This window comes from Diadema antillarum, unplaced genomic scaffold, assembly GCF_040938485.1.
Source record: "Diadema antillarum isolate AM-2024a unplaced genomic scaffold, OU_Dant_1.0 seq00001760_RagTag, whole genome shotgun sequence".
NCBI classification, from domain to species: Eukaryota; Metazoa; Echinodermata; class Echinoidea; order Diadematoida; family Diadematidae; genus Diadema; species Diadema antillarum.
Window position 1 is genome coordinate 859897 of NW_027272442.1, and position 22549 is coordinate 882445.

Genomic DNA, 22549 nt, shown 5'->3' on the forward strand with positions numbered 1-22549 from the left:
AGAACACAGAGATGACGGGAAAGCCTTGTTCGACTCGAAGAACATAAAGGCCTGAATTCACAAAAGTGGTTTCAAATGAAACAACGGTTTCTACAAACCATGGTTTTTAGAAACCGTGGTTTCGAGTTTGTGATTCACAAACGGTGGACTCAAAAAAACACGGTTTCATTTGAGTCCACTGTTTCAGACCACCCCAGACAGTTGACTCAAAATCGTGATGTAGAAGACTGCGGAGAAACCGTGGTTTCTGCCGAAACCACCTTTGTGAATCGCAAGTTGAAACCATGGTTTCAAACCCGAGGTTTGAAGCCATGGTTTCGAGCGAAACCACTGTTGTGAATTTGGGCCAAAGAGATTGAATTTTAAAGTTTATTAAATACCTTACTGACACAGATCATGAACCAAAGAATCACACATTCACATCACAAGGTGATGATGTAATTGTTTCACAGCTCCATCATTGGTGTGAACATACAAATATGAGATTTTTTGTTGTTTTTTTTGGTACAATTTCCAAATTACAATTCACCCCAAATCATCACTGCTTTTTCATTCCATCTTCGGAATCGTTCGATGTGATGGGCACAATATATCTTCGCTTTGATTTCTAATCAACCTCCCCCGCTCCCTGCGTGGATGTATGTGACCGCCCAGCTCAAAACCCACAAAAAGTTGCAGATTAGCATTCTCTCCAATGAAACATAATAATTATGTCATTTGGGCTGACCAATTCAATTGTTTGAAGTTTGTCTTTACCTGGGAGAGTAATCTTTTCTCCGAGTGTCAATATTTGGCGGGGTAAAACAAAACAAAAATCTAGATATCAGCAGTTTTTCTGGACCATATTTTTTTCCGACAGGCGCTGCTTTCACTATGAAATAGAACATGTTTTCATTGATACTGCTGCACAGCACGCCTATTTACAAGTGACCCTAATCCTTATTAAACCCTCTTTTTTCACTTTTCTGTGAAACTGCATCTCCTCTCTTATTTTAACCACTTTTTGAATCGGTTAGGATGGTCCAATCTAACTAAGTTATCATTTTAAAGCTTAGAGCTAATACTCTTTTGAACTTCATAGAAAAGTGGAAATTCATTTGGCATACTTTTTATGGGTTTCGAGCTGGGTGGTCACACTATAGTAAAGATTTGTGCTGAAGCTGATGGGAGAACTATAAGGCTACCGTGCTTGATATGATTGTGACCTACTGTATATGTACATTAATGCTCTCTTGATAAAATATGTATGTAAAACACATACCTCCATTGAATCTTATTCCTTTGAAACTTCTATTGTTGTCCTTGCTTGATTTTACTCGCATCTCTTGAGATCAGCTCCAATAATGTGTGGAGAGTTTCTCTGACAATATATTACGACCGTTCTTGGGACTTCAACAAGGTATAGACACTCTCAAAGAAAGACAAACAAAACAGTGTGCATCTATTTCCAAGAAATTGAGTGTGCATCTAGTAATCTTGTCAATTCATCTGATTTTTCACTTTCTTGACTATAATGTCTCTAGCTTCATCAGGGTGAAAAGGTGAAGGGTCACAGTTGATGTGAATGGCAATTCCTTTGGTATTAAAGAAAGCCATACCCAGGTGAAATGTAGTAGCAGCTACAGTAACAAAACCACCCGGACATCACAGAGTGCCGACGTGTTACCATGACTACGCCTTGGATCTACTACCGCCGTGTTTGCCGTCTCAGTTGTGAATGGAGACAAGACATTTGAAATTCAGTGTGAGGCAATTTTTTCTTTAATTTTCCTCTCTCTTCAATAGCAATTAACAATTTGCAAAATGACATGCACATGCTGTAAATGCAAACACTCCAAGAAAATGCATCAGTCAGTGTTTTGCGAATACAGGGTCTGGAAAATTTGTCACAAGAGTTTAAATCGCATCCCATTTACATCAATTCTTTAAAAAAAAAGTTCAATGTGTGGTTTGTGCATATTAAGCTTCACAACCCTGTGTTTTCCTGAACCCTAAACAAGACATTAGAGCCTCTTTCTGTTCCATAATCTCTCAGGCTCATTTAAGAAGAACAAAGGATACACTTATTTGCTCTTTCTTTAAAGCTTGGTCATTCTTGATGAGCGTAAAAAAAGAATTTTTTGTGGTGTAGCAATTTTTGTGTATTTCACGCAAACCAGAAGCTATTGTGAAAACAAAAGCATGCAAATACATGTACATGTACAGTATGTTTGCATGCCATATGTTCCAGTATAAAGTAATTGTCCTGATTTCGCAGAATTTTGAGCATGTGAAATTCATGTTACCCAGCCGAGCGTGAAAAATTACTCACACAAAAAATTCCACTTTTAATACAGTACGATAATACGCCTCGAGCATCACACCTGTCCTTTGCTTCAATATGAATGAAGACAAAGACTGGAGAGGTAATCTGTGTGCTTGATTTCTGGTGTGCACAATTGTACATGTAGGTATTGCATATACTTAGTAGGCCTGAAGTCTTCACTTTGGATTGCGGCAGTGACACATCCTACTGTCCCATCATCTACCACAATGTTTGAAAGTTTGACAGGAACAGTAAAGACAAAACTGTCACAGGTCCTGGGCTAGATTTAACCTGTTTCCTACGAGATTCTGAAATCCCCATAGACTTTGCACAGGGTCTACCAGGTTCCCGTGCAGAACGGGTAAACAGCACTGTCAACACCAGTTGTGCACCACACTACATGTATTACACATACACATGACTGAGGCTAGACCTGCAGCCCCTGAATGTGTACTTACTCGTGCTGGCCATGCCTTCTCAAACAGCCAGAGTACCACTCCTTTCCTTCACTCCAGGTTAAATGGTATTGAGAGATCTAGAGGAGAGGGTTCCTCGCTTAAAATGGTATGCACCGATGTGTAGCCTGTCAAAGAAATAATGACTTAAGCATGCTTGTAGAGACACACCATTTGATGAAAAGTGTTCACTTAAACAGCGTCCTGCAGGCCACGTGTTGAAAACCTTGTGTGCCATACTGGCCCTGTTACAGCCATGGGCAAGAATCTCATGAACACTGGCGATGCCACATCCAGACCGTGGTTCTCAGATGCTTGGAGTGAGAATGATGCGAAATACGGTGTAGCATGCACGGATTCCCAGTCATACGTTCTGCGCTGCTACAAATTCTGCGAGTGAGCAACACACCACCGGGTCTCTGTTCAAGAATTCATAGCCTCACACTTGCAATGTAAATGCCCTCTTTTGCATATCACAGTTTTGTATGCCCACTGCACAGCTGTATGCTTCAAGCGAAGAATGGAAACCCGACCTGTCATCAAAAAAGTTGAACATGCAAAGATGGCACACAAGAGGTTAAAGCCTCCATTGATAATGTCTCAATGCACGGAGGATGCTGTTCACCGATGACATCAGTACTCATCGTCGTCTTCGTCTTCACTGTAGTCCTCATCATCGTCCTCGTCATAGTCCAAGTCTTCGGACGTTCCCTCCCCTCCGATGGCCCTGGACACTTGCGGACACTGCATGTTGAATCGTGGACAAATGACATCGTACGTTTCACCTGCATTTTAAGAGAAGGGGGAAGGCCACTTAGTTATCTTTCATAGCCAATGTCTGAGAGGAAGAAGAGAATTTTATGAGGTGGTACGGTCATTTATATATGACTTCAAGCATATCATTTAATACAGTTTCACATTAATAAAGTTAATGTAGTTTCATAGGTGACTACTATACCTTTCTTGCTGTCCATACTTAAATCTTTTAATTCATTGGGTGAAGTTGTGTTATCCAGATTTTTTTTTTTTGTTCAGTGTAAGGGGATGACCATCCTAAGTCATTTACAATTCAACCTTTGGCAGTCATGCATTTACTTTCAATAAGGACCATTTTATCTATCTATCTATCTATCTATCTATCTATCTATCTATTTGTCTATTTCAGCCAAAGCATGCTTCCTTGGGTGAATTAGACAACAGCGAAACAAGAGAAACAACAAGCAGAAAGGCAACAGAAGCATCTTCATGCATGTGAGTCCTGTGCGTGTGTACATGACTGGATGATCACATCCATTCTAAAAGTAATCGCAAAACTTCCTGTAAACTGAGATTTGTATCATACAGTAGCTTTTTCAAAAGTTTGTCTGCCTTAAAAGCAAGGAGTCAACACCAACAACAACAACAACAACAACAACAAAATAATGCCACTATTATGCATCCCTCACCAGATGTCAGGTTGACAAATGTGAAGTGTCCTTCCATAAAGCCCCCCTCACAATCGAAGGGAGTCCAGCTGGCGTAGGAAAAGTTGGTTCCAGGTTTTATGACAGGATACAAACCTGTTTAATAGAAAAAGGAAGTTATTGCCATCTTGCTTCCACAACACATGTTTCTTGGGTAACAAGACTGTTCTCTTCTTAAAACCGTCCACTATTATTTTTATTTTAGTGGCTCAATTTTTACACAAGCATGATTTGTGAGTATCATGTCACCTGTATAATCAGCTACAAGTCCATCTATACACGTACAATTGTAGATTGACTACAACAGTTGAAGATTATGTACTAATTTGATTTCTTCAGCAATGATAGATATCCTTAATAGAGATAGATGTTAACAATTCTCTTTCTTTTTCCATATACCTTGTAGGTATTAAAAAACTTTAGTCACATGGCAAGGCAACACCCTATGGAATTCCACAGTACTGAGTACGCTGGAAGAGAGCAAATTGACACAAAATGAACCAATAATCTCTGGAACAGTCTATGTTTTACCTTCTTTTCCATATAGAACATATAATTATGTAATTTGAAAAAGGTCAAAGGTCAACAAAAGTACATGTATGTCAGCATTAGTTCTGTGACACACCATTCTCTAGGTAAGGTCTAAATAGGCTTTCAAATAAACATAAGCTACCGACAGTGTACAATAGACAAAAATAAACATGCACTGAGCTATTTCATATCATTTGGAAAGTTATCGAAATGAGAGGATTATTGCGAAACCTTCTTCCAGTGAACCATAGGCCACTATGTACAGAATCTTCAGTGGCCAAAGGGTTAATGTACATAAAAATCCCCATGATCATTTAAAAAAAATGGACATGCCATTTCTCTTGAGTGAGTAATGTGTTTGATTTTGCCTCTCTCAGTTTCTGTCTGTAATATTTTTCTGCTGCTTAAACAGAGTATGTCATCTAATGATGGTAGATAATGCATCCATAATATTCTATAGAAAAGTATGAAAAGCTACTTAAGGGAAAGAGTGTATAAATATTACAATACCTATCACAGCCTCGCCCTTCACCTCGTGGCACTCCCCCACACTGTCCGTGATCTTCCAATAACGACTCTGCAGTTTGCACGTGCCTGCATTGAGATATGAGACATTATGAGAAAACGACGAGATGAAATCAAAGGCATAGCCTTAAAGGGGAAGTTACAATTTACATGTACCTCAAATACACACATGGATCCAGAGTAAGCAGAATTTTTAGTAATTAATGTATACACAAGCAAAGTTTGAGGGAAATCTGACAATCCATTCAAAAGTTACAAATGTTTGAAAGTTTTGGCTATATCCATGTGCCAACACGGCTGGAAATGAAAACTACAATTTGTGACGTAACAGTAAGACAATGAAATAAAGAATACATAAAGAGAACCAAAGATGTTTTAATTATTCCTGCAAAATGAAAGAGCATTTGACGTTAACCTTCGAAAAAAGGGGGAATGTTACCACCACCTTTTACATAAGTCAGTAACAAGACAAAGAAATGTGCACTTTTCATAATGAAAAAAATGTTCTTCATACAATGTATATGGGATAAATTCCCCTTCACATGAGTTAGAAGTGTCTCATTTGGCATTGTGAATAAAGGGGTATTGATGCATTGGGGCGGTACATTTTTGGGGTGATATGGCAGCTTTTCTTAGAGTGTATACACCCTGCATCTCCTAAACCTGCGACTAAAGAACTAGGAACACATGGTTCTATTGGGTATTCCGTGGTGTTTTGGTGACTTATTTTCAATAGCAGAGTCCTGCATGGGTAACAAACAGATTGTTTGGAGTAAACCGTACGGCACAGTTTTGCAAGCCCGAAATGAAGCACCACGCATAAATTTTTCCTTGCACATTGTCTGCCCTGAGAAGAAATTACCATAGCATGTTCATCATTGGTGGTTGTCCTTCCACCTGTGACTCACAATTCTAGTGTTTTCACATTTTTTTGAGAACTTTTTTTTTTAGCTGCAAAAGATACAGATAACTGTAAATTTCACATCAAACATATTGCTGGCTACTCTGTACAAAAATTGTATAAAAGTAAAAGCTACAACAAGTTGACAGTTTGAGGGGAAAATTGGAACTCACTGGCGGAAGGGGCGTTCTCATCCATCGTCATGGAGATGCGGTAGGCAAACAACGTCCTCATTTTGTCTGCCCTGACCTGGCTCATGCGGGGCACAAAGGCCGTTGCCACGGTGACCTTCACATCCCTGGTGACGGCTACACAGGTCGGTTCGTGGTAAAATCTGTTGGAGGGATAAAACACGTGTATGATAATCCAACATTTTTATCTGCAAAGCTTCTGAGTGAGGAAGATGATGATGATCCAAAGCATTTGTACGTTCAAAGAGTTGAATATAAAAATGTTCAAGCTTTCCTTCATTTTTCTTTCATTCTCCCGACCATCTAAGTTTATGAAATTGGAGCAAAGAACACTGGAAAGCTATAATCATGGATGCCTCTACATAGGCTTAATATCAGTATTAAACTCAATATTAAAGTGATATGAGCTCAGGCATGAACAAAAATATGCACATAATGTACTTTACCGTGCATCTTTCCATGGTGAATTACAATTAAGTTTGTGCCACATGCCATTGCAATCACAGAATGCTGCCCCATGTACAAATGTACCAGTATGTAAATCTGCTTTGAGTTTAATAATACTGTGACACAAGCATTATTCCTCTACAATACTACACGTAAATGTAAAAGGACAAATGCTGGGTACACTACAGAAATTTGCAAGCTGGAAAGATGTGAAAGCAAAGCGATGTGGGAAGACTTTTTGCCCCTTGTAAATATGTAACAAAATATGAATTTCAGACAGTGATGCTTGGTAGATATTGTGTAAAATACATTGCTATTTTTCCCTTTTTTGACTGCTTTCTCAATTATTATTTTTATTGTACATTTTGTGGAAAACTGCTCTTAGGAAAGTTCAGACTTCAGTGCTATGAAATTACAACCACAAGCATGAGCAAGTCGCCCCGCCCTCGACCTCGACTTCTGCTACAGAGCCGGTGTTGACCGACCTGAGTATCTTGGAGCGATGGACTATCAATTCCGGGTCCGAGAGTCTGTCGGCCAGTTTCTCCAGCCACTCCATGAAGCTACCGGCCATAATGAAGTAGCCCTCCTGTCGTCTCGACTTGCCGACCTTCGTGATCGAAATTGAGGATATTTGCAGTGAATCTATCACTATCATTAAAGGGGACCTCCGGATGATTTTCAGACTTCTACATGTGAATAACTATAAATTAGTTAAACTGAGCACAGAGTTTCAGAATTTATAGTGATTGGGATGAGAATGTTTTCAAAATTTATAACAAATTGCAACGAGCACGAATGATGACATGGCAGCCTCACCCTAAGAATGCATGAGTTGAGGCTCAAAGAAACAGAACAAAAGAAAAAGGCATGCATAGATTCATCACAGGTGAACTTGTTGAGCAAGCGGTATTGTAATGGAATTACACTGCTACATTTCTGAAATATGTGAGGCTCTGATGTCTGTTGATTTATGTAATACATGATGTGAAATTATGGAAATCGTCTGGAATGCCCCTTTAACACTAAAACGGCATGTTGCCCCAAAACGGGCACAATTTTGTGATTTTGTGTACATTTCATATGGAAAACAGTGCTCTGTCATGAAAGTCATAAAAACCTGATTATTTTTATAATTAATCACTTTCATTGATTAATTGTGTGCTAATCATGGTAGAAAAGTGGTCAGTGACAATTTCCAATGAAAAAACAAAGAAAAAAACAACAACAAAAGTTGAAAAACAAAGAAATACATAAGAAATTCTGAAAACAATAAAATACATAAGAATTGAAATGAGTTTTGGAAATTTTTGTGATGTACAATTGTTGAATATGCTAAAACAGATTTACAGATCAAAAATTAGACTCTCAATGCTTTTTTAATAATTAGGCTAAAGTATGACCTTGAGCTTAATTTGCATAATTAATTAATTACAATTAGCAATTGATTGTTTCAAAAAATCTTATGATACAATTTTGTAGATTATGATGTGGGTCATACGCATGCAAAATTTCATCGCGATCGCACCACCGGGGGGGAATGATGTGAGGGGGAGGGGTGAGGGGTGAGGGAGGGGGTACATCCTTTCATGGACCCATCAGTAATGCACAGTGTGTCTATAGAGTATCTTCTGTCTTGGCTTCAAGCCTGGATACCAACATGTGCACCTGTTCTGAGAAAGAAGGAAGTTGGGACAGTTGGGGGGGGGGGGGGGGGGGGGGAAGGTAGCACAAACTTGGCTCACTCTTCCCAGACATGCCGACCTGCCAAGTGGATGACGGGATGGGTAAGAGGTAACTTGAGGAGATGCCTTTCCAGAAATACCACACCCATGATATATAAGAAGGGCAGTGCAGCAATTCAAGCTAGCTACAGATAGATGTATGTGCTTTTACTTATCTTTGTCATACAAGTAGAGTACACATGTACAAGTTTGTACTAGATACAATCATGTAGTGACTGCAAAGCAAACATACTGAGTCTGGACACTTGTGACTTTGGACCAATACTCAGAAAAAAGTGCTGCTGCAGGGATACACTGTAAAACCAGAAAATTTCATGTGCATTTAGATTTTGCAAGAGCCAAGATAAGTTAAATCGAAATGCATATGAAGATGCTTGTCTACACTATATGCACTGAATGCCAGTGGTAGGTCTTGAGGCTAAAAAAAAGGCTGTCAGCTCCAATTCGTGAAAATTTCATGCCGCTAATATTTCTTGTTTTACAAGTATTGTAAACTGTAGAGGGTTGTCGACATCCTCACATCAAAATCAGGGTGGTACTTGAATACTTGTGTATTATATGCATGCCCATGAGCAAAAATAATTCCTACGATTTTGTAAATCATAGAGGCTTTTATATCTCATCTAAACATGAATAGGTACAGTCTGTACATGCATGAAAGGTTTCAGGGAGCCTTTTGCACAATTAGGTAGACATTTAAGTACAGGTAGCATCTCTAATGTAATGCGTTAGGGTCTTCTACATCATTAACATGACGATGGCATTTACTGGACACCATGGTAGAGGTCTCTATCTCTAGAGCACGACACAACCATCCAGATCTGATGGCATCTGACAACTAGAAAAGCACTCTGAGAGCGCAGACCTCCGCCAAGCATGAAGCTCATTTCCACCACTACACTGATCTTGTTCTTCCATAGAGATATCATACGTACACACAACAACGGTGCTAAAAGTCGCCAGATTTCCCAATATAGAAGCCTTTGTTACGTTATAAGCCTTCAGCTGCACGGCGCGCCTCGCCCCAGCAGAAACTAGAGCACGCACTTTAGTGCGCGCAGGCAAACCTCAAATACGCGCAGCCTGAACTCCAAAGTTCATTGACCCTACCTGCCAAAACATTAAAAATCCTCCATAAATTCCCCAAAAATTCTTGGATCATTACCAAAAGTTAATCGTTTGTTACTTGTGTCATTCTCAATCTTTCCTGCAAGTTTCATCCCAATCCGTTAACTACTTTTTGAGTTATTTTGCACACGGACAAACTAACTAACGAACGAACAAACACACAAACCAACAGTAACGAAAACATAACCTCCTCCCTTGGCAAAGTTAATTAAGCACTGACATCAAGCGCTGTAAAAAATGTCAGACATAAAGTATTGCAAATTGAAAAAAAACACAAAAAAACTGGCAACAATCATGCACATATATGATGTTGAAATGAATGTTCACTACATCTTCAAAAGATAGACGTAAAAACTTACATCGTTCAGATAGTAGACACACCCCCTCTCTAGACCAGGCTTGCTCCTGAGGCAGAGAGCTTGGCCGTAATTCATGTATGGACACCAACTCAGCATGAGGTTGCCCTTTGACACAAGAAGACAAAATTGGAAACAAAAAAAAAGCGACAAAATCGAAAAAGTTCAGCTGATGTTAGATAGTTCTGAACATCTTCCTACCAATCACAATCTACTGTCAACATTATATACACTTGTAAGGGATTACATAGGTATTTCACGTTTTGTCACTGTCACACTGTTACAGTGGTCCTAGACAACAGATTCACCCCCCCCCCCCTCATTCCACCACTAGACATCACAGGAATGCATATCTACAAGTTTTCTTTACAGAAATGCAAATTCCTACTAATCCTAGGACATAAATTACAATGACTCCATCAAATACAGTGTTTTTTGAAGAAAGGTGAAAGAAACACTGTAATAGCTACAGTCACATGATGAAAGTCTATGATTTCTGGCATTGGTACAATTAAAAAACGGAAAAAAAAATTGCATGAAAGGTATCAACTGCCTTGTTACTGGAAATGTCCGCACATTAACCCATTTGAAGACAAGTCCCAAGAATACTTGGGCAAGTGTCAATGGGAAATGCATGTTATAGCAAAATCAGTCCGTCCTCAACGTGTTGATGTACAGTGTTGTTCTGCGATGAATCTGGCATTGCAACATCATAACAAAGTGCTTTGTTGGGCCTCACCCTCATTGGCATGCTGTTCTTGAGGCTGAACCCCAGGGGAACCGCCACCTCCATGCTGAAGTGGTCGTAGACCTCCAGGGTGCCTAGCAACGACCCCTGGCCCAGGAGGACTCGCTGGCCATTGTGGATGAGGAAGGAGCAGCACACCTCCGGAGGAAGGGGGGATTCCCCCATCGAGCACGCCTGCTGAAGCAACGTCTTATCCACTGGACCTGGTGGGTTGGCATTTTGGTTGGCCAATCAGTCGGTATAAAGTGTGTGTATGTATGTATGCATGTATGCGTGTGTGTATGTGTGCATGGGTGTTTTTAAGTGTATGTACAAATGTTTATGAAAGAATGTACATCAAGTGTATGTGTGTATGTTTATTTGTGTGCATTTATGTATGTAGGTCGATGATTTGGTGGGTAGAAAGAAAGAACAAATGGATGGATGAATGAATGTATGAATGAATGAATGAATGACGCCAGTTTCAGCTGTAAAAGTCAAGCAGTGATGTATCAAAACACAGCTTGACACAGATATATGTATTTTAGACAGCTTAATGTGCATATCATATAGAATACAACATAGCACAACCCCAACACAAAATTAAAGAGGGACAAGTTATCTTTATCTGGTGTAAAGAAATTCATCCTTAAGAAGGGTTTTTTCTTTCCTTTAAAAAGCAGTGAAATAATAGAAATTGGTATGAGGCAGAAGTGTACCTAAAAGAATGGATGAGGCTATTGTTAGGCTAAATATGAAAGATCTTAGCTGCTCAGACCTAATTTATTATTACATTGAAAGTGCTTTAATATTCAGCTTGCCTCTACTGTGATTATCAAAGCAGAGTGAATGTGAAAGCCCTCTTTTCCCAAAAGAAACAAATGTTTGTTTAATATCTTCTCCTACACCTTTCCTCTAGACTTTATCTTTTGAAAATAAAGACTGCATGGTACAGCTGTAAATGCATTATAGGTATGAGTTCACTCAGATAAATTCTGTTCAAGTCAAGAGACAGAATGATTAACTGTGACATATATTGCCAGTTTGAATAAAGCCAATTTCTTGCCCTTGCCACCCCACCCCCCCCCCAAAAAAAAGAAAGAAAATAAGAAAAGGGTTCGCCAGTTTTAGTATGAAATGAATTCTACATTCATGATGTACACTTTCGCTTTATTACTGTTAGGAGAAGATGAAAAAAAAAAGACAAGTCAGTGATCTCAGCACACAGTGCAGCGTGAATTCTATTCTGGTTATGCATGCAAATTTACACATCTAACCATCCAAAACACACATGTAGACAGTACACTCTAGATTTAAGTTGGATACTTTTATGGTATACTAGTTGACAGAGACTCCAACCCCAAGCACCTTCTGATCTGGAGATTCTCCCGCCCGAAACCCCTAGCAAACGGGAGACTCCAAGTTCATGTGTGCGAAGCACGAAGTTCCTAGGGTTCTAGATGCTCTCTGGTGCTATCAAAGGCTTATTTTTTGTCAACATACGATAGCAATAAGTAAGAAATCATTTCCAACGAGGAGACACAGAGCCAGGGCGGGAGAAATTAAATCTCAAGCGGGAGAACGGGAGATTTTGCAAAAATGGGTTTTCGGCGGGAGATCTCCGGTCGAAAACAGGAGAGTTGGAGTCTCTGGTGGTTGAGTGCACAGAAATATGAATGATACAACACTGTGAACAATCTAGCATACACAGATTTTGCTAATGACTTGATTCATTTATCATAAATATTTGCTCATAATTATAAACATTAATTTCTGGTAGTTGTAGTAGAAAATAGTCATTACAAATGGTGGCTCGTCTGGTGAACATGTCACTGCACAAAATTTTTGAAAATCTGATTCGAAATATGAAGAGAGGGATAGATTTAAGATGACTACATCACTTGTTTTTAGATGGTTTTGAGACATTTTCCATAAAAATAAAAACAAAGAAAGAAAGAGATAGAAGGTCCTGGTCACCAAAAAAAAAAACAACAACAAAAAAAAAGCCACAACTTAACCTTCACTGCAGAGGCAAATTGTGAGACTCAAAAAAGTTGCTGCTTTTTTTAAATGCTATGTGTGCCTTAATACTGTGAAATATTTGATGGAAGAAGTGGAGAGGTTTATAAGAAGGGAAGGTCTAAAACCGAGAAGTATCATTTTGAATATCTATCATTTGATACAGAAACCCAAGCGTAAACTGAATCATAATGGATAGCTACCACAGAGGTGACTGAGGGTTGTCCGGCATCTTTCTGCCAGGGCGGCCTCGATGCGATTCCACTGCGCCTTCACCCCGGCGTAGCAGTCCATATATGGCCCCCACTTCTCATGCCAAGCCAGAAAATTGGCTTTCCAGGAGTCTTCGCACATCTTCTTTCTGCAAATCCCCCCAACGTTCAAACAAAATTGTAAGAGTCTACAATAAGACAGCACTGCTCCCCATTTACAATAACGTACCTATACTATGGAACTGCCGACCCCTCCTGGTTTGCCCCAGCTGACCAGCAATAGTCAGCAAACGGTATCAACCAGGCACATTATGCCCCACACTTGAATGAATGAACTATGAAACTGCCAATGAATCAGTATCTATTGGTATGAAGTATGGGCTATACAATAAAGAAGCCTGATTATTCAAATGGAAAGGGGGGAAGTGCCATAAGAAACTACAGGAAAATTTTCAAGCAGATTATGCACACATTCAAATGATACAATACTGTTGAACCTTTCAATCTGGATACATATAGCTTTTTACTTATGGATTGCAGAAAATGAATCAGATCATGATAGCATTGATCCCAAAAATTGTATTCATAAGTTGTAATCCCCAAAATAAACACTGAATGCAATAAGGTACCAGACTGCAACAAAGCTATATAAACTATATCACAGCAGTTGACCCATGCACATTAAGACACAGGATGTAAAAACAGACATCAAACTACACAACATAGGTCTGTTTTCGTGAAAAACAAATAAGTGTAATGAAAGAGTCTATGTCATGTTAATGCTAACTGCAGGTGATCACACCATTATGACTGAATTAAGGGTTGAGTGGAAGGCGGACTCTTACTCTTCGTCTAGCCAGATCTGGGCACAAAACTTCTTCCACAAGTGCTCGGAATCTGAGAGATGCCGAAGTCGCTGGCAAACACACGAGACAGATCTAGAGAAAGAAGAAATGCAAGAACAGCATCTTGATAACTTGGGTGATCCAATCTATAAATTATCATTTTTGTTTCATCATCTCTACGGGGTGAAAAATGGCTAAAAAACAAAATGACAAGAAGAAATAACTTTGGCATTGGCAATTTGAGGGTTAGAAAAATTCAGTTCAAAGTAGAAGTCGACGACATGCCTCATTAATTTTGTTATGCTCGTTAGGAGATCTGTGATAACTTTACTTTATCACCTCCAAGATATCTTCTAAAGAGTGAAAATAAATAATGGATAATGGAATCATCTTAATCAGAAGTCATTACAAAACACTGTGAAAATGTATAACAATACAAACCATTTCAAACTGCTAAACCATCTTTGCACAGGACACTGACTTGCGATGAAAAAACAGACAAACATAATGTAGAAACAAACACGTGGGTCTCATACCCGACTAAGAACCGCACATCAAGATGATCCAGAATTTTGATGAGTAGCTCGTCAGGGAGCTCCAACATACTTGATGCTGTTGCCATGGTGATTAAGCACTTCCAAGTTGTCCCCAGATGATCACAAAACAGTAATCTTGCAGCAAGGACAACCCTTACAACAGCGGACTGCAAACAACATTACATGAGCCATGGTGAGATTACATGGTAGTTAATAGTGAGTTTTACCTCCATACATATTTCAAAAGATTAGGGGGACAATTTTTTTTCTTTTCCTTTGTTTTTGTGTGTGCAAAATAGTATTCATTTGAATATCCAAGCACTTGTCAATATTAACATGTATTCCTATGCTTAGTGAGCGATCGCTCTATCTTTCAATAAAACATCCTCATTAAAAAATACATAATATGCTATGCCCATACAACATATTTGTGGGACTTATAATCAAAAGGATTGTGTAAGAAAGGCAAGAATGACAGTCACAAAAACCCACCACTAGGCCTACTGTAAAATGCAGTTCCATATCAAGGATTAATAACAAATTAACAGAATACAACATATTTCAGTTCATGAACACTTATTACTCATGCACTGGCTCGTTGTCTCGAGCCTTTGTGCTTCCTTCACTTGCCGAGGCGTAGATCGATCATTCTAACCTTGCATGTCGATATTAATCATGAATGTCCAATCATGTGCCGACTTCTACCAGCCAATCATTGGCATTGGATCAGGTTGCATCACACGAGCGCTGAGTTTATATCGAGATATGCTTGACCCAGTATTTTATTCACCTTGAATAATTGCACAGTGATAATCGATATGGAACTGGAGACTGGCACTGGAGTGTTTATGCTCACCTGTACCTCAGCTGGCAGGATCTTTAGTAGGCCTGACTATGGTATGGGCTGGTATCAGGAATCAAGATGTTGTGCTGGACCTTGGCCCTCTAAGAAGGTTTTAACCTGTTAGTTACCTGTGCGGCTGTTACCCTACTGGGAGCTGGTACGCGGCCCAGTCACTGCAGGGTATCAGATGTGCATCGGGTTATGATGGCAAGACACCAACCAGTGAGTGTGATAACAAAGCTCCAAAACCTTGGAATAACATGATCAAGCTCATAATATAGTTATATCATAGTACCGGTTAACCCCGGGACGCTCCGTATACACATACACACTGCGTGTTGGGGCTGGTCGTAGTTAAGTACCGGTATGCTCAAGCTGTGGTTGATTAGAGGAGATACAGGAGTAAACATCAATTACATGCCAAACATTTCGCAATGCGAGAGCTGTAGCGCCCATAGACTATTAATATCCAGCGCAACGTTTGCTTGAATCATACAGTACATCACTCTTCTTATCACTCCTTTCATATTAAACCTACATGTAGCTACCCGGCAAGTACATACGCACTCTACCAGTCCTCCACTTGCTAAACTTCGTTTGAGCATGGTGCATGTTTACATAATTATCATGGTAATCATACATGTAGATCACACTGACACAATAAAAGCAGAGCAACACCAGCATACCACTGTCACTAAAATAGAACTCACCGATCAGGGCCAGAGCTCCGACTGAGGCCACGGATTGTTGACAGGTAGGATGCCGGATGGTATGGTATGGTTGGGGCACCACCTATCGACAGGGCACCTTCCCATCGACACCCTGCGTATCATGGCTGTTTGCGTATAGAACAAAAAAGTACGCGCGGGATTAAGTGTCATTAGCTATAAAAACAATAAAAACGAAGAAACGAAAATCAAACTCAAACAAACCAAGCTAAAAATTACACATCCGATCAGTAACGACGCATGGCTGTGAAATTCACGTGTATTACCTATGGCCTGTGAAATTCACGTGTATACCTATGCTGTGAAATTCACGTGTATACCTATGGAGGAGAGGGGGTGTCGATCGCAAGGTTCCCTTTTTAGCTGCGCGAAGAAAACGGAACGCACGCACTAAAATTGCGCTATTTTAAAACGGAGATTCATAATCAACGAGACGGTCACGACATTCAAAACTGCAGTATTTATGGCATATTTGAGGTAAGAATTAGGCGGATTTGTATTATATTTTTAGAATAAACAAGCTACAGATCCTTAGGGTGTCGATACGTGGTACCCCCAACCCTACACCAATCAGTAGGCCACTCCGATCCGGGCACTGCGAATGCTACATTGATTGTACTGTACGTACATTGTACATCTATACAAACAAGAGAGGCCAAGCGTGTCTCCCTCGCGCATCCAAGTGCGTTGCCTGCGCTGCGCCTGTGTTAAATAACTGCACGATGTCGATGGCTGGCAGGTGTTCCTCGTTCATAAACGTCGTCTCAATACGGGACGGGGAGGAAATTGCAATGCGGCTAATGCTGGTATGAAGTCAAGTATCTCTGTTACTTGATTAGTGTGTGCTAGAATATGAATTCCTTCGCTTCCCAGCCGATGCTGCGTACAATTCGCCCTACAGAGACAGCAGCGTGCAACTGAACTCCCCCTCACATCTCATGCACACATCACACAGCATAAGGACATACAATTCCGATCTTGCAGGAGCTCTGAGGCCAGGGGGCTAGGACTCCAGGGACTTTCCCCTTTGACAGCTCCCAGCCAGGTCTCTCCTAGCAGCTAACTTTGGCCACCTCCCATGCTTTATGTCTGTGCATGCATGGACCCATGGTGCATGTATTCTGGGGACTCGAATCAATAAAACCAAAGCCTTTTCCCCCTCCCCTCCTTTTCCCCTCCCCTCCCCTCCCTTCCGATCCCCTCCCTAATTCCCCTCCCCTCCCCAGAACGATCCACCCCCTCAAGATAATTACGATGGAATATCTAGGATGATCTGAGAACAAATAATAATGTTTAAAAATCCTTTGAGCTTTAGTCTTGGCCCACTTAGAATTCATAAGTATACGACAAGAATTTATCACCAGTATACCTGGTAGTCATTTTTGTATATATTATGATTGAAATCCGAACGACTTTTCGTCATTTTTGTCTCAGAGATACTCTGGCCTTGGTTCTCTTTCGTCAGCTATCAACAATACATGATGAATGAAACTTGTTCTCTATACCCGAAGAAGAGATACAATGTACACTAAATACGTTTGTTGATTTATTCACATTACTATAGGCATAATGCACTGGATAATACGAGTGTGTTGACTGAAAAAAACTGAAGGAACTGTACTTATAGCTCTTGATGATATTCTTTTATTTTGTATTTGCTTATTGCCAATATTATGGCAGCTTAAGCTAGTTATCTATTTTCCCTGGGGAGGTTAAAACAGTTCCTATCCCTTCCTTTTTGGGGATAATGAAATTTGTGTCTGCAATGAGCCGATGACAATGTCTACTTTAGTATTAAGAACAACGTTCAATATTATGATAATTCCAAGAAAGCTATAAACAAACAAGTATCTCAAGCCAGAAGAGCGTTACTTGTATATAGCAAAACTCGATGAAAAGTAAAATTTTACCTCTTCTTGTTCTCGATTGACATACAACTATAAGAGCTATTTGAACATTATTAAATGTCCATTTTACTCTGATTAATACGGCAGTGAAATTTGGGGTTTTGAAGACCTCGCCCAAATTGAGACTTTCTGTTGTGGATATTGTAAGGAACTGCTTGGAAACGAACTCCGAATTGCGTGTTTATGGACAGTGAAATAGGTAAATATAGTTTTAAAGAAACCGTGGGGATAGGCTTGTTCACAGTGAGTTTTCCCGGCCAGTTTCGCACTTTTGTCAGTCCAATTCCTTATATTGCTGCATTCAATTTAGCAAATTTTAGCGTAGATGACATGTTCGGTATTTTTATTTTATGATCTCTTCATTCAAATTCATTTTGGAGCATTCAAATTACCTTTAACCTCATTCTAATTAACACTTTTTCAATTGAAATTCGTAAGACAAGTACCATTTCGTTACTCGTTCATTCAATTTAGAATGATATTGGTTTGTTTTGGTTTTATTTCCCGTCATAAAAAGGCGTACAAATAAAATAACTTTACAAATATACAGAGATTACAGAATGCAATGTTATACAAACATATACAAATAAGAGAAAATTGATATCATTTAACAGTAAGAGTAGGCCCTAGGAGTTTACAAACAGAGAACCTAAACAATAATAACAAAGACAAAGTAATAGATGAGATAGATGAAAACGGCTGGAAAACCCATATTCAGCGACACTGTTGTAGAGTCACTGGTCTTAGAGTCACTGGTCTTCCATGGGGACCAGAAGAAGAAGAAGAAAAAGAAGGAAAAAAAAATGATAGAAAAGAGGGGGAGGAAAGGGGGTCGTATCGTCTTGTAACAACAATAATAATTTTCAACATTACCTTCTTATTCAAATTAAAGGTCCATAAATTATATGCAGATCAAAATAATCATTAATTATGATACAAACATCATACATACAAATCTTTGAATTGTTCATAAAAAATAAAACACCATTGAGTCTTATTCAGTCTAATTATTTAACAATGATCGCTTAAATGTTACAATTGTTAGGCAGTTGTTGTATATACGAATACAAATGGGAAGACCATAATTATGCAACTTTATACCTCTATAAAAAATAGTCACGTGATCACGTATATGCTGCGCTCGTTCATTCGAATTCATTTTTGGGGCATCCAGTTTAACATCTTTTGCAGTCAATTTAACACACATGTTTATGCTTTGGTTCTTTCTTTATTTTTTTTCAACATATAGTTATTGTTTTGTAAGCATCATTACATTTCATATTTTCGTATTTATGTTAGAGATTTTGGCAACAGTTTCTTTCTTCTTTTTTTTCGATGTGCTTATTGAGTCTTCAAATCCGAAGATAGTGCATGTGGCCACAACTTATCAGGCCGTTGAGCGCTTTGTATTCCGAATGTGTCGTTCTAGGAAGTCGAGGTTATGATCATCAATGTTCCTATAATTCTTTCTCTGTCTTCTTGAGATATACGTCTGTATCTAACTTGTGCTGTCATGACTGTAAGAAGAGGAAGTTAATCTGTAGTATTGGTACATGTAGGCCTATGATGACATGTATGACAGAAAAGGGGCGTTACAGAACAGCATGCCAAACTCGAGTTATATAAATTTATATAGGGTCAAAAATATGATACTTTTACTGCTTAACAGTATGTCGATGAAACAAAAAGTCACATAGAAATACACGTTTAAATATTCTCATCTTTTCAAAAGAGAAATAACATGACAGAAATTAATTTGAGTGACAATGTTTGAAATTTGACTGCCCATTCGCGAAATTGAATGACTCAAATACCCCTTCGGCGAGTGATGGCGAATTTGAATGATCGTAGATTACCAGCCAATTTGAATGCCCTTTTTACGAATTCGAAAGCCATATGTGCAAATTTCATTGATCGGAATTCTAAATTGAACGCACAAGTTGCAATTTTGAAGACAGACTGTGCAATTACGAGGAGTTTTACAAAATTGAATGAACCTTCTGTCAAATGGACTGACAAAAGTGCGAAATTGGCCGGGAAAACCTATAATAATCATAACATGTCAAAGATAGCACATGTTCTGTACAATTTTCATTTTTTTTATCTGTAAGGCGAGAGAATTCTATGTCGTGATCATTACAATAAACAAGATATTTTTGACAACATGTCTCATGGAAATTGTGAACAATCAAACATCAAATCCCACTCTTTCTGGCTTTACTTAGTTAGCGACAGATTACATGACATTAAAGGTCCAGTTTACCCATGGGAGCAGTGATTTAAAGAATGTTCAAGATATCACATTTGATGCATATGTATAGGTCTGTTGTATCACAAAACATTCTACTATATAAAATTTTCGCAATAAAGCGTAAAACATAAGGAGATATCAGCATTTTTCTCAATAAACCATAACTGTAGACGGTTTAGTCTGGAAGCATTCTCATTATAACTATTGTTCACATTTTATGTATTTAACAATACTTGACATTGATTTACGGATTCAAATTTTTATAGTGGTTTCATCTATCACTAACTCACATTTTAGAACTATTTTAAAGCACTAATGCCAGGTTTTTGTTTTATCTGCAAATAATTATGCCTTTAAAAACAAGAGTGGCGCACTAATGATGTATAGATGAACATTCCCAATGTTTGAACTATTGAATTTTCAAGCAGGAGTTCCATGTTTGAGAAATATTTCGAACACTTGAATGATTCGCAGGCAAAACAATATATGCAAATTCCGTTGTGCTAATCACAATCAATCACATTACCAATTGTTTCTGGAAGTTATAATCGAATTACTAGACATGAGAGATTTTGTACACATTGCATAGAGGATAATATTGGAGATGGATTTCATCACCTTTTTCAGTGCAGCCTCTTTGATGAACAGCGAAAGAACTTGTAACTTAAAAGAATATAATTACTGGAAATACCCAAAATTAAGTTGTGAAAAGAAAACAGACAATTTGACCAAATTTTGTAGTTATTATATTATTATGATGACACATGTGTTTAGATTATTGGTTTCTATTTCGTACCTTTCTTAGTTACTACATTAGCTTTTCTTTTTTTTACAGGCTGTGCCTTCTTTACAATCAATTTTTAACATTTCTTCTCACTCTCCCCTCTTCCTCTCCATTACTCTTCCTCTCGCTCTCGTCTCCATATTTCCTTCAATCTTTGTTCCCCTATCGTACGTATATAATTATGTCTGTATATCCTCGCGTTTTTCTAATTTTCCTTTCCTTTTTTTTTCTCAAATATGACGTCACTCGTATTTCTTTTATTGTATATTGCTAATTTGTATATAAGGGTTTATTGCCACTTGGTGTAATATCAGATGGTCTACTTTCCAGTTCGTCAAACACCACTACAGCTAAACTCATTTGGTCTAGTATCAATTTCATCTAATGCCCATTTGGTCCAATTCTCACTTGGTCTAATGCCCAGTTTGGCTAATTATCGTTTCGTCTAATAACCAGATGGTCTAATTGCAATTTTTCATCCTTGGATTTTTTCCCATTTTGTCTAATAAACTGTGGGTATTAGATGAAATGGGCATAACCCATATGGAAGTAGACCAATTGGTAATGGGGCTATGTTTGGCAATTGGACTATTAAAATGGTCATTAGACGAAGTGGTTGTAGACGAAATGGGATCAGACCAGCTGGGCTGAGACTAAAATTTTAATGCCTATTAGACGAAGTGGCAGTAGACCAAATGACAGATCACATTCCATCCAATGTCATGAAGCATTTTATAGAATCACCAGCCCTTGCGTGTACTACAGTATATGGCTGGTCAGATATTCCAATAATTTTATTTGAAGTTTTCATCTCTGTTGTTGTTCTTCTTCTTTATTTTATTATTATTGTTGTTGTTGTTTAGTTTAGTTTACTTTTGTTTTTGTTTTGTTTCTTTTTTTACATGTCGAACCCTTGACACCTTGCATCTAAAATACAAATCGAGTGATGGCGCTATTACAGGGAAAATGTTTGGAATTGATCTCCCTCGCCCGGCTAGCGTTGCCAGATGGTGATTTCGGTAACCAATAAGGGTGAAATTCGGTGAATTTTGGAAACCCTTGGTGACAAAATTTTAGCCTGGCAACCAAATCAGTATTTGGTGATTTTTCGTAATTCTTCGGTGATTTCAAGACCAAGGGAAAATAATAACAATAAATAAAAAAAAGAAAATGCATTTTCCCCAAAGTTCTCCACAAACTACATCGCAATTTCCTTTAGAAACATAACATGTGCGTCTTCTGTCACCAAACACACACACACACACACACACTCTCTCTCTCTCTCTCACACTCACACACACACACACACACACACACACACACACTAACACACACACGCATAATTATTGAGTACTATGCATTCACATTTTGTACACGTTTTGCATGTATTGTGCGTGTACGACGTGTGGATGAAACATTTTGAAACGAGACTCGCATGTCATGCAGAGAGTGCTTGACAGAGTTTCATTGACATGATCGTGTTTGTCTTGTAATTGAATCCTCAATTACATTTTTTTTCAAATTTGGTGATTTTTTTAATGATCTTTGGTGATTTTTTCACATGCCTTTCCGTGATTTTGTTCCGTTGGGACCTGTTAACGCTCCCTCGCCAGCTAGCTTTCTATCGCTGCCCTCCTCACACACCCACA

At 38.7% G+C, this 22549-nt stretch overlaps 1 protein-coding gene across 1 annotated transcript; it reads right to left on the bottom strand.

The window, feature by feature from the left end:
- Positions 1-3316: 3316 nt before the first annotated feature.
- On the bottom strand, positions 3317-15276 carry LOC139712125 (F-box only protein 3-like). The gene is made up of 11 exons (XM_071623959.1): positions 15243-15276; positions 14387-14553; positions 13851-13943; positions 12997-13154; positions 10787-10998; positions 10051-10155; positions 7304-7419; positions 6354-6514; positions 5265-5348; positions 4206-4319; positions 3317-3545 (listed from the first exon to the last, which is right to left on the bottom strand). The coding sequence occupies exons 2-11, from the start codon at positions 14470-14472 to the stop codon at positions 3394-3396; spliced, it is 1281 nt and encodes a 426-aa protein (XP_071480060.1). The 5' UTR covers positions 14473-14553; positions 15243-15276; the 3' UTR covers positions 3317-3393.
- Between the last annotated feature and the right edge of the window lie 7273 nt (positions 15277-22549).

Bases quoted from the DNA above. Each gene is read 5' to 3' on its own strand.
- LOC139712125 (XM_071623959.1), bottom strand. From the start codon at position 14,472: ATGGCAACAGCATCAAGTATGTTGGAGCTCCCTGACGAGCTACTCATC. The intron at 13,944-14,386 runs GTATGAGACCCA...TTCTTTCTCTAG, and splicing joins GATGTGCGGTTCTTAGTCGG to ATCTGTCTCGTGTGTTTGCC. The intron at 13,155-13,850 runs GTAAGAGTCCGC...GGGGATTTGCAG, and splicing joins CAGATCTGGCTAGACGAAGA to AAAGAAGATGTGCGAAGACT.